Genomic DNA, 18151 nt, shown 5'->3' with positions numbered 1-18151 from the left:
TTTTTTTGAGACACAGTCTCTCTCTGTTGCCCCAGCTGGAGTGCAGTGGCATAGTCACGGCTCACTACAGCCTTGACCTCCCTGGGGTCAAGTGATCCTTCTACCTAACTTCCCTGGTGGCAGGGACTACAGGCATGCACCACCACACCCAGCTTATTTTTTGTAGAGATGGGATTTTGCCATGTTGCCCACATTGGTCTTGAACTTCTAGGCTCAAGTGATCCCCTAGCCTCAGCCTCCCAAAGTGCTAGAATTACAGATATGAGCCACCATGCCCAGCTTAATTACTTCTTTATTGTATACTTGGTTAAAAAAAAGTTTCCAGTGAAGCTGTCTGTGCTTGAAATTTGATGGATGGGAGTGTCTTTATCTATCAATTTAATTTCTTTAAACATCATAGGACTAATCAGAGTTGTTATTTGTTTGGTTCAGCTTTATTAAATGATATTTTCCTGGAAATTGTCTATTTTGTCTAAAATTTCAAACTTATGGGTATTAAGGTATACCTAATATCCTCTTATTATCAGTTTAGTGTTAGCAGGGTTTCTTGAGATGTCCCTTTTTTTGTTACTTATCTTGAATTATATATATAGCACAAGTTTATCAAGTTCACTAGTTTCTTGAGAGAATCAGCTTTTGGTTTGTTCATCTTTTCTGTTATTTCGTGTGTTCCTGACTTACACTCTGTATTTACTGTTTTCCTTCTCTTTTTGAGATTAATTTGCTGTCTTTTTATAACAGCTTTTTAAGCTAGGTGGTTAGCTCATTAGTTTTCAGACTTTGGAAATTTCCCTTATATACATTTAAATGTATAAAATTTCCTCTTGTTCTTTAGTTGTGTTACAAAGTATTTTTATTTTTGTTCAGTTTAGTATTTTCATTATGAAATGAAGTGGCTCTTTGGAAGAACAGTGGTTTTTAATTTACAAATTTGTGGAGATTTACTAGTTGTTTTCTTTGTTAGTGATTTCTGGCATAATTGCATAGGGGCCAGAGTGCATATCCTGTATGTTTCCAGTCCTTTGAAATTTAATGAGACTTGCTGTATAGCCCAGCTTATTCAATTTTTATAAACATTATCATATGTATTTGAACAGAATGTGAATTCTTTAGTCGTTGGAGCAGTGTTGTATATCTGCTCAGTTGATCAGAGTTGCTAAACATATTGCACAAATCTTTTTTATCAATAAGAGTTTTCTGTCTGATTCTCTTAATTACTGAGAAAGATGTTAACACTTTCCACTGTGATTATGGAATTGTATGTCTCTTACAGTTGGGCCAGTTTTACTTTACACATTTTGATGCCATGTTTTTAGTGGCTAACAAATTTTAAATTATTTTGAATTAAATCTTTTATTATGAAGTACATTTGTATCTCTAGACATATTTTTGCATTAAGGTTTAAATTGTATTAAGATCTGTTTTCATTTCTTATTTGTATGGCATATCTTTTCCATCTTTTCAACCTTTATCCCTTTTAAGAGAAATATCTCTTATAAATTTTATTTAAATATAACAAACTTATTTGAAGAAATTTTTATTTTATTAATAAATCATTTGACTTGTGGTGAGTTTAGAAATTACAACAGGTATTTATGATTGCCTTAACAAAATTGATCAGTGCCTTTTCTCTCTTCCCATGTGTGGATTTAGTAGACTTTCAGCTTGATAGTCTCACCTTTAATTTGTTGTTCTACTGTTGTCAATTGCTCTATTGTTGTCATTTATTTTGATACCATGTTCAAAGACCCTATAAAATATTAGTCTTATTTTATATAGCAATTGTTCATTAATTTTACCCAACTATTTACTGATTTTTTTCTCTTTATTATCGTTTGCATCTTTAATCTTCTATCTAGGATTATGTTCATTTCCTGTGCTATAAGCCCACCTTTAGACTTTCTTCTATAATGCAGTTCCACTCTGTCAGAATTGCTGGCCTGAAAATTTTGTCTCCTTTCTGGGAGGGTATTTTTGCTAGATGTAGAATTCCAGATTGGCACTTATTTTCTTGAAATACATTTTGAATGTAATTCCACTGTTATTAACCAGCTTCCATTGTTGCTATTGAGAGATGTGCTGTCACTTTCAACTGCTGTTTTTTTAAATATAATCTTTTTCCCTCTGGCCATTTAAATATTTTATATTTGTTTTAGATTATTTTTTTAGTTACATTAACAAGGCTGTCTGAAACTCCAGTGTAGTAGCCCTGTTAACTATTGTCTATTTTGGTTTTCTTTCAGTTAAATATATGTTGCCTTTGTCTGTCTATAATTTCTTTTATTTTCTCCTTTATCTTTTTTAACTGCATATTCCTGTTTAATATTTTAAGCTTCTCTAAACTATCTCATTTCTACTACTATATTGTTTTTAATGTCTCTTTCTTATACTCTGACCTTCAGTTCTCTGATATTTTCAATTTTTTTATTCCTGTGTTTATCTCTGGCAATTCAGTTTCTGTATCCTTTGTTGTCTTACCATTTCTTTTCCAACTATTTAGATCTCTGCTTTCCAGCTGCTTATATCTGTAATCAGTGCTCATGTTTTATAGAGAGAGTTGCTTCCTTTTTTTTATTTGTGGAAAGGTATTTGGCTACTTTCATCTATATGGCTACATCTTTCTGTTGAATCAGATTCATTTGCTACTCTAAAAAATTTCTTTCTTTTCCTTTTTATATCATGGTATAATTCCTGGCTTGATTCTTTTTAACATTATTAATCTTTGAATGTGGTGCATTGTTTCTAATTTTAGAAGCTTTTTGTGAGTTAGAAGCTAGAGCTGTGTTCCAGGATAGCAAGAGTTTTCCTTATAATATCTTCTTTCCCTTTTAAGATTCTGTTTCTTCTCAGCAGTGCTTATAATACAAAATCTCACTCTTTTTTCACCTTTCCCAACTGCCTCTTTCTGAAACATTGTTTAGTTTTCATAATTTTGGCTCATTTATGCCTTTGTGCCTTTGTTTATGCTATATTCTCTTTTCTGTTACTTTCCTTTTCATATAATTCAGTTCCAGTGCATTCTTCAAAGCCAGCTCTTCTAAAGTATCTTCTTTTGTTATATTCTCACGGAATCACTCCTTCCTCCTCTTAACTCCTATTTACCTTGGTGCTATATTTCTCATTTTGTACATAAAAGATTGTTAATTTTCTGCCAAGCACATTTCCAAACACTACATCATTATCATCATCATCATCATCATCATCATCAGTAACATATATCTGAGAGCTTGACAATGTGCCATCTATTCTCCTAGGCCTTTGACTACATGAATTTATTTAATTTTTATACTTATCTTCTAGGGTAAGTATTATTGTTATCTCTATTTCATATATCAGAATGATTAATTTGCTTAAGACCATGTATTTAGGAAGTAACAGGGCTAAGATTTGAATTCAGGTAGTTTGGTGCCAAAATCCATACTTTTTATCTCTAAGCTTTACTGTCTTAGTAAATATTTATTGGTTCAGTGTCTTAATATTAATTATTATATTATTACTGGTATAATACTGTTCTTTTTTTCAGAATTTAAACAAACTGATGAAATTGGTTTCTTAAAAATTCTTTTTGACCATTATTCTTGAATGGTCAAAAAGGATTGTGCTCTATAAGTTACTTACCTATAAATGCATTTTAAATTATTTCTTTTATATGTAATCTCTATTTTGGTGAAATATCAAATTTGATAAAATTTGAGTTTATCAAATATAAATACCTACAACTAAGCAGCCGTATTATAATCTATGTGCATATTTTTTGTTTGTTTTGTTTTTAATTCTGGGCAAAAAATGTGAACTTTTTTTTTTCCCTTTTGCTAAAAGCGTTCTAAGTCTCATTTTTAAATCATGTTGTTTGTGTGTGCATGCATGTGTGTATAGGCAGGGTCTCTGTGTTGCCCAGGTTGGTTTTGAACACCTGGCCTTGAGTGATCCTCCTGCCGTAGCCTTCCAAAATGCTGGAATTACAATTGTCAGCCATCAGGCTGGGCCATCATGTGTTTTTTTAAGAAAGTATCCTTTGTTATTGGAGAAAAGAACAGCTTGTGCTCAGTTAGGACTGTATGAAATGTATTTAGTAGAGTTATAGGAAAAAAAAATGAAGTGACACTGGACCTGGAGATTCTAGTTAAATAGCTTAAAAATTATTAACAACTACTTCTTAATGTGCTTTCTCCTAGTGATATTTAAACTTCTTTTGGATAGTTTTAATTTTATCTAACTGTTTTGATCTCTTGCTTTAGATTTTTATCAAAAATAGACTTAAAGAAATATTAGCACCGCCTGACTTCTTTAAACAGAAATAACTTTTTGAACTCACATGGTTCACAGGCATCTTTAAATTTCTTAATAATTTGTTTCTGAAATTTTCAAACACTGTAATAGATGTTGTTACATTTTTATAGGTGAGAATGTCATTATTGTTTCAATAGAGAGACTGAGTTTTTTGCTGAATTATATATCTAAAGTAAGCCTACCAAGGCAGAAGGCCTTCTTAGCAAGAGTTTTCAAGAATTAGAAATAATAGGGAGCATGGTGAGATTATTTGGGGTGCAGAGGTGTCAACATTTTGTTTTTAGATTGTGAAAGTTGTAGGAAGCTCTTTTACATTAAAACAAGGTACTAAAAGCAATATTTTTTTTAACCTTTACTTTGCTTTAATGTTTACAGTATTTATTGACTTATTTTTTGCAAGAATTCTGGGAAGTCTCAAAGACAAAGAAAAAAAGAAATTTGATGTGTGTGTCTGTAGGATGGAGGTTTCCGGGTGAAGCCAGCTGACAAGTCTTGAAAGCTAAAAGGGTTGGTTACAACTGAGCTTCATAGTTACGCAGAAAAGAAAGATTAGGGAGAGTGCTCTAAACTGCTTGGCCTCCTGTGAATATATAAATCACAGAAAACAGTTTGACTTTTAAATTGAGTCACATGACAGAATTTATAGTAAAAGCAACTTTATAAATTATGATCTGTTTGGGTGTTTGTAAAAGCTAGGGCTTCTAGCTTAAAAAGTAAGGAAATGTTATTGTAGCACATAGCAAGAAGTCCAGAGGTAAGGTGGATTTCATGGTTGATTGACAGTGATCATTTCTTTCTCTCTGCTGTGTCATCGTTATAGAATTAATTTCATTCTTGTACTTCGACAAATTGGCTTTAACACTTGTATACACTGCATGCAGATATTCCAGAGGAATAAAAGTAGATTTTTCTTCTCTGAATGCCTCTTTAGAAGTAAGGAGGAATTGCCTAGAAGTCTCCCAGAAGATTCCTCATGTTTCATTAGCCAAAATTGGGTTCCATACTGTTCTTAAACTAATCTTTTTTGAGGGCCATGTGACTAGGGCCTCATAATTATTTATGTATATATGTAGGGATGTATATAGGGAATTCAGTCTCCATACCATTATAGTAACTAGTGTAACAACTTAAGAAGTAGATTAAGAGTTTGTCGATACAGTAGAATCAAGAGTAGGGAAGGCATGATAGAACTGTAGTCCCAGCCCTACCATTTAAGAGCTGTATGATTTTGGTTAAGTTTCTTAATTTTTCTAAATACACATTTCTGTATTTATAAAATGCAGATGATAATGTGTAGTTCATATGATTGTTTTTAGAATTAAATGAGATGAGACAGCATAAATTCTAACATTTGGTAAGTGTTCCATAAGTATAGTTCTATTTCTACTATTAGTACTTTTATCTCTATGTAGTTTTGTACTCAAAACTGTATAATAATGGAATTCACATGTTAGTGTTCCCTTTTCCTGAAAATATATCATAAGGGCCTAGACCAAAATTGTTGGAGGTCTGTTTTCTTCTCAATTTTTCTTGGATATGAGTGACAAAAAGTACTGGCACAAAGCACTGTTGGGGGAAAGAGATTCGGTTGCAATGAAGCCATGTTATTCAGGATGTAAAGATTAAGAATTTCATAGTTGAAATAAAGACAATGGTAGGAGATCACAAAAAGAAATTAAAATATAATTATCCTAATCGTTATCCTTTCCTCTTCCCGCTTATTATAATACTAGAAATGATTTTTAAAGATACACAAAAACTTTTTTCAATGAAGTAGAACATTTATTCAAATTATTTATTTTTATTTTCTCCTGCACCTATTTTACAACCTTAAATTGTCTTTTAACCTTTTTTCCCCTCCTAGTTGACTCCCTTCTCCTTCTTTTAAGGTCTCTAACCCTCTGGAAATGTCACATGCTTGTCCATTGAATGCAGCAATGCCTTTGTATCTAATAGGTGCAATGCAATAATGATGGGAAACATAATACATTTAATATAAGCTTCCCCTAAAAGCAGTTTGTTTGCATGTTTGTGTCAGTCAATATTTGACTCTTTATATTTGGGGTAGCATACAGTAAAACTGAAATTATGCATATTTTATGAAAATGTGCTTTTATATTAGTGACATATTAGTAATTTCTCTGAAAGTAGTCTTTTAAATTCTAATTTTTTTCTATAATAATGTAAGTAGTTAAGGTGTAATTCTTTCTCATTCTTCAATATTTACAGATGGCTTGTTCAATCAATATATCAGTCAACAGGAATATAAGCCGCGATGGAGTCAAATCATTCCCAAAAGTACCAAAGGTAAGCCATACCTTCTAGATTGTAGTTCTTTTTCTTTAATGTCTCAGTCTTCGGTTTTCCCAAGGTAGTTCAAGTGTCATAGCACTCTGTTAATAAAAAAGATTTTGGCCAGGTGCAGTGGCTCATGCCTGAAATCCCAGTATTTTGAAGGCTGAGGCAGGAAGATTGCTTGAGCCCAGGGGTTTGAGGTCAGCCTGGACAACATAGTGAGACCCTATCTCTACATAGAATCAGCTAGACAGCTGGACGTGGTGGCTCATACCTGTAATCCCAGCACTGTGGGAGGCCAAGGTGGGTAGGTCACCTGAAGTCAGGAGTTCAGGACCAGCATGGCCAACATGGTGAAACCCTGTCTTTACTAAAAATTCAAAAACCAGCTGGGTGTGGTGGCGCATGCCTGTAATCCCAGCTACTTGGGAGGCTGAGGTAGGAGAATTGCTTGAACCTGTGAGCCAAGATTGCACCACTGCACTCTCTAGGAGACAGAGCGAGACTCCCATCTGAACACACACACACACACACACACACCCGCCTGACATATTGGCAGGCACTTGTGGTCCCAGCTGCTTACGGTACTGAGGTGGAAGGGTAGCTTGAGCCTGGGAGGTTGAGGCTGCAGTGAGCTGTGTTCATACCACTGCACTTCAACCTGGGCAACAGAGTGATACTCTGTCTAAAAAAAAAAAAAAAAAAAAAAAAAAAAAAAAAAAAAAAAAAAAAAAAAAAAAAAAAAAAAAAAAAACCACAACAAAATAAATAAAAAGCAAATGAAATGTTTAAAGCAAGACATACATTCCTTAACTAGGTGGCAAAATTCATTTATTATATTAAAATTATCTTTTTAAACCTTTTTGTTTTACTGCCATAATAGAAGGTTGGGCAGTTTTTACACAGAGTATCATTATAAACTGCTTTGATAGAGGTACTGTGTAAAATTGTAGGCCGTGTTGTAATGCCATATGCGTGTTCCTGAAAACCTTAAATTCTGCAAAATTGTTTGCTAAACCTAGCGGGGAATAGGAGATAAATAGAAAGACTGAAGACCATTCCAAATCCGGTGAACTTTATAACCAGGTACTAATAGAAACTAGTGTAATTGGCCGGGCTCAGTGGTTCACGCCTGTAATCCCAGCATTTTGGGAGGCCGAGGTGGGTGGATCACGAGGTCAAGAGATTGAGACATGGTGAAACCCCATCTCTACTAAAAAATACAAAAATTAACTGGGCGTGGTGGCATGTGCCTGTAGTCCCAGCTACTCGGGAGGCTGAGGCAGGAGAATTGCTTGAACCTAGGAGGTGGAGATAGCACTGAGCCAAGATTGCGCCACTGCACTCCAGCCTGGGGCCTTGTGACAGAGCAAGATTCTGTCTCAAAAAAAACTAGTGTAATAATTGTAATAAAAATAAATATCAGTACATTTAAATCTTTAAAGGTATTTATATCGAACATCATAGTGTGTTTAGAGACTTATGCTGTGGGCTCATGCCTTCATCTTTGAAATGTAGATCCTAGAGGGCATTCACTTCTAATAAAGACTGTTTTCATCAAAACTTGAAATCTGATCCAGAGTATAGTCTTCTTCATGAATCCATTATTTTCATATATGGGGGAAGTTTTTGTCACTTCTTCCATCTGTACTAACTGCTTTGCCAGATAGTTAACATAGTGGAAAGCGTAGCAATTTCTTAATGCAGCTATTTACATTAAAGGAAGGCAATTCTATGGATACTGAGCTTTTTTCATTGTGGTCTTCATATATTGCTAAGGACTTTTCTTTAGTTGTGAGAAAGCTTTCTCCTGATAGTGTTACACATTAATATGCAGGGGAAAATTGCTTAAGAACCTCCATAATTGATGTCACATGAACATCATTCTCCTATTTAATCAGTCATGTATGAGATAATTTTCTTCAGAGACACACATATTATAGCAAACAGACTGTAATTGTGTATTTGCAAACTAATGGATTCAATACGTAAAATGCAAACATACTGAAAATGAATTCATTTGAGTGCTTGCTTTTTTCCCTCAGACCTCTAAGGGATGAATATGCTTTTTAAAATCTATTCTTAAAATCGGCAATACTGACTGATGGGGGAAGGAAAGAAGAAAAAGACAAAGCTTCAATGATAATAAATTGCATGATCTAAGGGCTTAACTGTTAGGAGACAGGATTTTCAGGGAACTTCTGAATGATTAGCCGTTGACTACAGTAGTAATGAAAAGCTTCAGTTTTGTATCTTATTTTCTGTATGTAAGAACTGGCATTTCAGTCATTTTATAGCACCTTTGTGAAATTAGTATAAAATAAGATATTTTCAATTTTACATTTGGAGAAAGCCAATACAGGGAAACTTATTAGCCAGAGTAATGTATTTCACTTAATAGAAGAGTTATGAAGAAAACCTTAGGCTTTCTGGCTCACACCAAGTAAGACATTCAAATCTTATAATCTTTGAACTACTGAAACCGAAGTTATAACCTTTTTGGAGGGGCAGGGTGTCAGAGTCTCGCTTTCATTGCCCAGGCTGAAGTGTAGTGGCGTGACCTCGACTCACTGCAACCTCCGTCTCCCATGTCCAAGCTATTCTCCTGCCTCAGCCTCCTGAGTAGCTGGTATTACAGGCTCCCACCACCATACCCAGCTAATTTTTTGTATTTTTAGTAGAGATGCGGTTTCACCATGTTGGCCAGGCTGGTCTCAAACTCCTGAGCTCAGGTGATCCACCTACTTGGCCTCCCACAGTGCTGGGATTACAGGCGTGAGCCACCGCACCCAGCCATCAGGTTATTTGTGTAAGATTTGGTGTAAAGTAAGATTAACTACGAGTTGAACAATAGTGTTCTCCTTTGAAAATTTAAAAAGTTTTATTGATTATATTGAAACCTGCCTATTAACCTGCCTTTGATTAAGAATCAAAGTGAAGTAAATCTTAGATTTCCTCAGTCAGTACTTACATAAAATAGTTGGTAAATTAGGTGGGAACTTATTGCTGAAATATTGGCACAAAATTATACATTATACAAAGTTATATAAAATAATTATACAAAGTACAAAAGTTATACAAAATAATTGTATACATAATACAAAATTAATATTAATATAAAACTTGATAACATCTTTGTTTTCAGGAACTAGTTTTATGATCTTTAAAACTGCTCCTTATACTAATGAACTATGCCTAGAATATATACAGGAGATCTAATTTTGTAATTGTTTTTAAACCTTCACTTTGGCACTCAAGTAGTTTAGAGATTTTTGTTTTTGTGTGATATTCTATGTCTTTGCTGATTTGTGGCATTGATCATAAATAAATAGAAAATAACTTCCAAGTTCATTAATATCCTGAAAGCATTCGGAAAAAACAAGATTATTATTATAAACACAGATTTGAGTCATACTGTTACTTTTATGAGTCCATTTACTTAATATTTTGAAAGAATAAATATGGGTTATTTTTACTACTGATTACAGACTTATGAATAACTTTTCTCTGAGTATGCTGCTGTTCTTTGTTATTCCTTTAAATAAACTATTATTTCTACTAAAGGTGATGGAGAAGATAACCGACCAGGAATGAGAGGAGGCCATCAGATGGTTATTGATGTTCAAACAGGTGAGTAGCACTTGAAACAGAAAGCAAAATCTTCATTGGCTACAGTATCATCTAAACCAGGCAGTGGCAGGTAAGGAAAGGGGAGCTATTACACAAATGAAATTAGATTGCCTAAAAAAGTGTAACATGCGGCCTTTTATGTGTGTCTGTATACACACTTGTGTGTGTGTTTAGCTTACATGTGTTGTATTTTCATGGAAAACTGGCATATTTCCGGATTTTTGTTGCACTTATATTGTAATAGAGAATATAGAGTTACTGGAATAAAAGAGAACTAAGATATATTTTCAACTCCTAAAATTAGGCAGCTAAGTGTTGATAGGTCCATTAATTGCTAAAAACTGTTCACAAGCCTGTAAATAATTTAGTTGTTTTAGTTGTTATTGTTGGTTTTTTGCTGCCTTTTAAATTTTGTTCTGAAGCTTGGTAGCAAACATTCTTCTTAAGTTTCTACAGCCTAGGAAAACTTAAATACTATAATATTTAGAGGTTAATGCCAACATTATAATAGGTCTCAGATTAGCAGCTTAAAAAGTAAATAATACCAAGACTCTAGCATGAGTTATATTTTATTATCGGATTTTAGAAAACTTTACTGCATAGAATTCCACTCTTTCCTAGAGTAATGAATGCTCAATTTTACTGTGTGTTATGCTGACTCATAGTGCTTCAGGAATAAAAATAATTGCTCTGAAAACTCATATTCTAAAATAAGAATAAAAATGGTTACAATGTAGTTACTAAATCTTCTTGAATTTATTTTCATAATTTTATAAGAGAAATTATAATTTTTTGTTTAAAATTAAGAGCTAAGTTTTTATAATAACCTCTGAACTGATTTGAAGAGTGTTGTTAGGGTCTCTTTGGAAAAGGTTCATTTTAAGATACAGGAATTTGCTTTCTTAATCTTGGTCCCTCTCTCCTAATTTCCGTACAGAAATAGATTTGAATCAGCTATAGAGTTTTAGGCATCTTGTTTCTGCCTGAGTATGATAAATATTCATATGCTTATTTGCTAAAGAGCCAGATTTATATACAAATTTTTTTATCCAAAAAATTAATTTATGAATATAGACATGAGAGTTTATGTTTAGATTATCTGCAGTAGTTTTTCTCCTTTTTTAAACATAGAGTAGAATTTGTAATGCGTTTCTTTTTCTCTATCAGTACTACAAGGAAAATGTTATTGAATGCACCCCCATACCTTTTTTTAAAATAGAGACACGGTTTTGTCATGTTGCCCAGGTTGGTCTTGAACTCCTAGGCTCAGGCAGTCTGCCTGCTGTGGCCTCCCAAAGTACCTGTATTACAGGCGTGAGCTTCCACGCCCGACCCATCCTTTCAAAGAAATTTGCTTATAGTATTCTATAATAATATACTAAATCTATGTTGATTTGAAAAGAGCCTTTACCTTTTAAAGCAAAATGCACTTTCCTTAAATATAGAAGTAATATGGTTCACTTTAACATTTAAAGCTTACCTTATCTGTGCAGGGCAGAAGGAATTTTCATGGTGCTTACTGCGTTAATCATTATGACAGATGAACCATATGTGTAAAACCATAGGTAAAGTACATGTGTAAGAAAGACAAAAAATTTTCCTGTTTTTATAATCCATGAAATTTGAAAACAGTTATTCAAATAGTAGGCAAATGTCATGACAGAACTTAGTGTGAGCAAGTCATTGAGAATTAAAATCTAACTTTTCAGGTCAGAGATCCTTGAAATACTTATAATAACATGATAAAGGCCTAGATATTTTTCTATAATATTTTTGTTTTATACATTAGGGGTAGGATTTCAGCAAACTCTTGATGGGCAGGTCCTTACCCCTATTCCCTTTAAAAAAAATATTTCAACTAGGTGCAGTGATGTCTCATGCCTATAATTGCAGCACTTTGGGAAGCCAAAGCAGGAGGATCACTTGATCCCAAAACTTCAGGATGAGCCTGGGCAACATAGTGGGACCCCATCTCTACAAGAAATAAAAAAGTTAGCTGGGTGTGGTGGTGTATGCTTGTAGTCCCAGCTACTCAAAAGGCTGAGTCAGAAGGATTGCTTGAGCCCAGGAGTTGGAGGCTACAGTGAGCCATCATCACACCACTGCACACCAGCCTGGCAACAAAGCAAGACCCTGTCTCAAAAAACAAAACAAAACAAAACAAAAAAACACCTCGGAGAGGAGAATGTTATTTGAGTAACTACTAGATTTACTTTAGAAATTATAAGAAAGCGTACCGACAATGACTACTACAGTCACAGAATTTTACTCCAGATGGGACCTTTAAAGGAGTAATCTCTTTTTGATAGCTTCTAAAGATTTATTATAGGTTAGCAAAGGGGTATAAAGAAAATTCAACCTATATCCCCATTTCAGTATTGACACTGGTTTGTAGAAAGTTACAGATGTACTTTGGAAATACACTTTTAAGCAATATTTCTACCATAGAAAATCTAGAGAATCATCCTGTTAGTAGAGGAATTTTTTAGTTAGAGCCATTTTGCTCCCGTTTGGAGTGTTTTCTTTTAATCGTTATGAATTCTTGGTGAAACTTTATTTAGGCCCATGGTTGATGACAGAACTAGATTTTTCAGCTTTTAAAAGGAATCATGGGTGGGCATTTAATATACAGTTGTCCATTACTCAAGTTATCATGCTTTTCAGTATGTTACCATTGCCACGTATAGTGTGAAAACAGTACTATCTACATGTGAACATTGAAGTCGAAAGGATTTTACCAGATTCAGGTGATCCTTGCTTTGAGTAATAGAGATGGCATGTAAGACATTTGGAGATGGAATTCGTCTTCTATTTTTTCTTGTGCGTGCTTTTTACATTCAAAAATATGTTTCAAAGAAGAGCTATCTGAAACCTTTTGTACACATTTTGATATCTTGGCAGAGAAATAGGGATAGAAGTGTTGATTCCTTTTGAATTTATCATTCACTGTAGAAGGGATGACTAGAAGGACACATACCAAAATATTGACATTTATGTCTGGTGATGCAATTCTACCAGTGATTTAAATTTTTCTTATTTAAAATATATTATTAAAAATTTCTACTTAATATTTATTGTAAGTTTGAGAAAATTTTACTCAATATCATTCTTTTTAGGAAGAGAACTGTATTTATTTGTGAAGGTGCTTTGGAGTACAAATTAAAATACAGAGACCTGATTGTAGAAGGAACTATTTTTGTAACAATAAGAAAAATTGTTGTCTTAGGACCAGAGAAAGGAAGCAAGAAATAGAAAGAGATAAATCGGAGTGTTCAATCTTTTGGCTTCCCTGGGCCATGTTGGAAGAATTGTCTTGGGCAACACATAAAATACATTAATAATAGCTGATGAACTTTAAAAAAAATTTACAAAAAAAGTCTCATAATGTTTTAGGAAAGTTTACAAATTTGTGTTGGGCCACATTGAAAGCCATCTTGGGCTGCATGTGACCCATGGACCGCAGGTTGGACAAGCTTGAGATAAGTGGTAGTAGAGCCAGCAGGATGGCAGAATGCCACATTTCATGACATGACTCTCTCTTTACTCACCAAATTCTTAGAAGTTTTCTCTAGTAAAATTGATTCGGGAGTTGATTTTTATTTATTTATTTTCTTGGTAGAAACTGGTGAGACAATTAGGTTTGGATTCCAGTGTCTGGAAACAGAAATGTGAGGAAAGATGCTCTGAGACTCAATAGGAAAAGCTCTGAACTTTCACAAGACTCTGAAATTAAGGTTCAGGTTAAATTTAAACAGGTCTCTGGTTGTGAGTGTGGGTAATCCAGGAATCTGATCAAGAGAAAACAAAAGAAACCAGAAAACACTATTCAAAAATCCAACTTTCACACCTTGGCATTCCCAATCTTTTGTTTCAGCTAGGCATTTGTGTCAATTTTTTGTTCTGTTCTCTATCCTTTGGATATTTCATGTTTGTTTACATGAAGCTTCATGAATAAGTTTTTATCACACCATGATAGTCTCGAAATGGTGTGCAAAATTTTGTCTTATATAGTTTTCTGGGAAAGTTCATTATAGCTGAGAAGATTCATTACAGACACACACACACACACACACACTCTCACTCTGGGAAGGTTCATTATATCTGAGAAGATTCATCACACACACACACACACACACACACACACACACACTCACACACACACTCTCTCTCTTACTTTAAGACGGAGGTTTTACTCTGTTGCCCAGGGTGAAATGTGAAGCCATGGTTGGGTTTAAGAAGTGCTATGAACTTACCTTGCATTTTAACAGAACAAATTGAATGAAGGGCAGCAAGTCCTTTAAGGAACCTATTGCTCCCTGAGAAGTGATTATAGCATTGCTTTATACTAGAATGGTAGTAGTAATGTTGAAAATTGGTCACATTTTGGATGTATTCTAAAAGGTATATAGAGCTGACAAGATTTTTTGATGAATTGGGTGAGGAGTGTAAGAAAAAAAAGTTAAGGGTGACTTAAAGTTTTGACCTGAACAGCTAGAAAAGTGGTGTAATCATTCTCTAAGTTGGATAAAACAAGTGGATCCAATATGGGGGGTTGTTGGCAACTTGATTTTAGGCAAATCTGAGATGCCAATTAGACGTCCACATAGGTATGTCAAGTGAACAGTTGGATGTATTAGTTTGAGGTTCAGGAGATGGATCCAAGCAGAATAATAATTCCCTCTACGTTTACATAATACTGTTCAAACTATTATTACTGCAGTAATTTCCACATTGTTTTAGAGTTGTTCACATAGGTGTTGTGTATACCATTGCTGCCTGTCCAGCTTCCCTGCCACCGTGGACTTACTGAGTGGGGAAGGACAAGGATCTTGGCTTATTTATTTTTATGACTATAGAGCCTAGTATGGAGTAGACGTGCGCTAAATATTTGTTGGATTGAATCAAGTTTTAAAATTCATTTTCCTTTAAGTAGAAAGAAATATATTTACCTAGAAAGTGTATTCAGATACTGCCATAAACCTTGATAAGTAGATCAGGTCATGATGTCATTTCTTATACTAATATTTTCTGTGGTGGATCTATTTTATTTGTTATATTTGAACATATTTAAATTTTCGGATTCTGCTTGTTCACTTATGCCATTTAGACTGTGCTTCCTAAAGCTGTAATTATCATTACTTTGGGATCTAGGTAGAAAAACTAAATATAGAGCTTTTTATTTGTTAAAGTACAATTTGTTGCTTTATAAAAACTAAATATAGAGCATTTCATTTGTTAAAGTAAAATATGTTGCTTTCTGAACTTGGTTTGGGCACAAGTGGAGAATCTGGTATATCCTTGGGGTTTTCTTTCTAAAATTCCCTCTGTGTTTCTATTATGACTATTAGTAGCATGGTTTACTGAGGGCTTTCATATACTATAAGTATTTATTTAATCGTTTAGCTATCATAGCCCTGTTACTGATCAGCAGTTATATTAATTATGAGGTTGATCTTAGTCACTTTCAAAGAGATTGTATTTATCATAAATCTTTGAAAGAACCTTTCTAGTCAGATCTTAATGATGTGGCAGCCGAATATAATAGTTAGGTGTTAAGTTTGTGGAAAGGGAAGATGGGTATCTGACATCCCTAAGATTGAATCGTGGCTCTGCCCCTGACTTTTTGTTTGATTTTGAGTGAATTGTATTGATTAAAATGGTGATAATAAACTAAGTAATTATGAGAATTCAGTGAAATAATGTATTTTTATATGCATATATTATTTATATAACATGCATTTGATATGCCATGTATTAATATGCAGCATACAATGATTATGCTGAGAGAATTTTATATAAGTCAAAGGAACTTTCTTTTCTGTTTTTTTTGTATGATTTGACAAAATTTCACTATGGAAATGTTTTAAAGTAATGTAAAACTTTTTGAAAAAGTTTAAAACAATTTGAAAAGCAGTGTTGAGGGGAAAATGTAATTCATAATTCCACATTCTAAAAAACAAATGTGATTTTGGTATATTTGTTTAATTTTTTATATAGTTGGTGCCTTAGAAAGGAAGGGAAACCCTAAATGTATTTATAATATTTTTGAGACAGAATGCTAAAATGCGTATAAGAATTTTGTTGATGAAGATCAGATAGGTTTAATAGTAAAGAATAAAGCGCGGTGGCTCACGCCTGTAATCCCAGCACTTTGGGAGGCCGAGGCGGGTGGATCACGAGGTCAAGAGATCGAGACCATCCTGGTCAACATGGTGAAACCCCGTTTCTACTAAAAATACAAAAAAAATCAGCTGGGCATGGTGGCGAGTGCCTGTAATCCCAGCTACTCAGGAGGCTGAGGCAGGAGAAATGCTTGAACCCAGGAGGCGGTGGTTGCGGTGAGCCGAGATCGCGCCATTGTACTCCAGCCTGGGTAACAAGAGTGAAACTCCGTCTCAAAAAAAAAAAAAAAAAAAAAAAAAAAGAATAAAACTATCTCTAAGCAGAGTTTGAACAACCAGGAACTTCCATCTTAACAAAACTGGTACGTAAGTAGTAAAATATAGTTTAAAGAAGCCCAGTTACTACTTGTAGAATGCATTTTGAAGTTTTTTAGCACAAGGGTTCTTTATCTGTTGAAGTTAGTGCAACATTTTGTCTGTTTGCAAATTTTTTCTAGGAAGAGAATCCATGGCTTCACATAATCAAAGAGACTCTTATTAACTCAGAAAATTAAGAACACTGGCCAGACGTGGTAGCTCAAACCTATAATGCCAGATTTTTGGGATGCTCAAGTGGGAGGATCACTTGAGACTGGGAGTTCAAGATCAGTCTGGGCAACATAGCAAGACCTCTGTGTCTACAAGATATGTATTTCTTAATTAGCCAGCCATGATGACACATGCCTGTAGTCCCAGCTCTGTGGGAGGCTGAGGCTCGAAGAGGATGGCTTGAGCTCAGGAGTCTGAGACTGCAGTAAGCTATGATTGTGCCACTGCACTCCAGTCCAGGCGACAGAGCAAGAATCTGTCTATTGAATTTTTTTTTTTTTAATGTTAAGAATACCTTAATTAGAATAAAACTTCATAAAGTTAATTTCAGCTTATTTAACATGGCTTATATTTGAAAGCAGTTGTTGCTTCCCGGTGTTTCATATACCTTGTTTTCTTAGATGTTAGAAACTTACTAGTATGTAAATTTTATTTTCCTTTTTTAGTCTGTAGAGTTTTTTTTTCCCCCCATATTGCCATCTTCTCTAAGGATACAGTAACCATTTTAAAAGGTGTATGATGGCACAAATTTTACTTTTTAGTTTTCAAAGCTTTCTTCCATCCTAAGTGAATCTTGTTATTCATGCCATGGTAGAGAAGGAATGTTGTATATTGTCCTACTAAATTTGTATGTCAGTTTTATTAATTGTAATCCCTGTACCTGGTACCTCTCCACTGAAGAGTCTTCAACTGTTAGTTGAGTTTCGACTGGGAAAAGAACAGTGACTAGGAAGAGAGAAAAGGCATGTCTGTTTTATTTCTTTGTGGAAATCTGCTCAGTTAGAAATATATTAATAAATGTCCATTGTGTTAGGTCATTCCTTGTTATGTAACTGTCATTACACACATTTTGAGAACCTGCAGTTTAAGCCTTTTTCTTTTTCAATCAGAATAGGTATGAAGACTCAGGCAAAGCTCTAATATTTGGTATCCACAAAAAAACGTTGATGGAGAGTTGCTTGTCACTTGGGAGAGCCCTTCTATAAAAATTTGAACCTTTAAATATTCTGTAGCTATTATGTGGAAGTGCTTTTATTTTATTTTTTTACATGTGGTACCACATACAGTTTTCCTTGATATTCCTTAAAGAAACCTTTGAAGGGAGTGCCTAAACATGGGTTTTGGTTGCTATTACAAATGTATTCATGTGACTGTACTTCTCAATGTAATGTGCATCTTTTTTTTTTTTTTTTTTTTTTTTGGTCTGTCATTGCATCCTGCCATAC

The 18151-nt window shown here is 34.1% G+C and overlaps 1 protein-coding gene across 9 annotated transcripts in view; it reads left to right on the top strand.

Annotated features, from left to right (window-relative positions):
* The window catches only part of MKLN1 (muskelin 1), a 417215-nt gene that overhangs the window by 319812 nt on the left and 79252 nt on the right, over positions 1-18151 (top strand). For 6 of the 9 annotated variants that reach the window (XM_037739984.1, XM_037739988.1, XM_037739989.1 and 3 more), the window contains 2 exons: positions 6520-6597; positions 10129-10215. In XM_037739984.1, coding sequence (XP_037595912.1) covers positions 6520-6597; positions 10129-10215 — 165 coding nt within the window. The remainder of the gene's footprint in view (positions 1-6519; positions 6598-10128; positions 10216-18151) is intronic. The other 3 variants (XM_037739986.1, XM_017532631.1, XM_017532636.2) reach the window with 1 other exon arrangement.

The sequence above is a fragment of the Cebus imitator genome, unplaced genomic scaffold (genome assembly GCF_001604975.1).
Source record: "Cebus imitator isolate Cc_AM_T3 unplaced genomic scaffold, Cebus_imitator-1.0 Scaffold77, whole genome shotgun sequence".
NCBI classification, from domain to species: domain Eukaryota; kingdom Metazoa; phylum Chordata; class Mammalia; order Primates; family Cebidae; genus Cebus; species Cebus imitator.
This window is presented reverse-complemented; position numbering and strand designations above follow the sequence as displayed.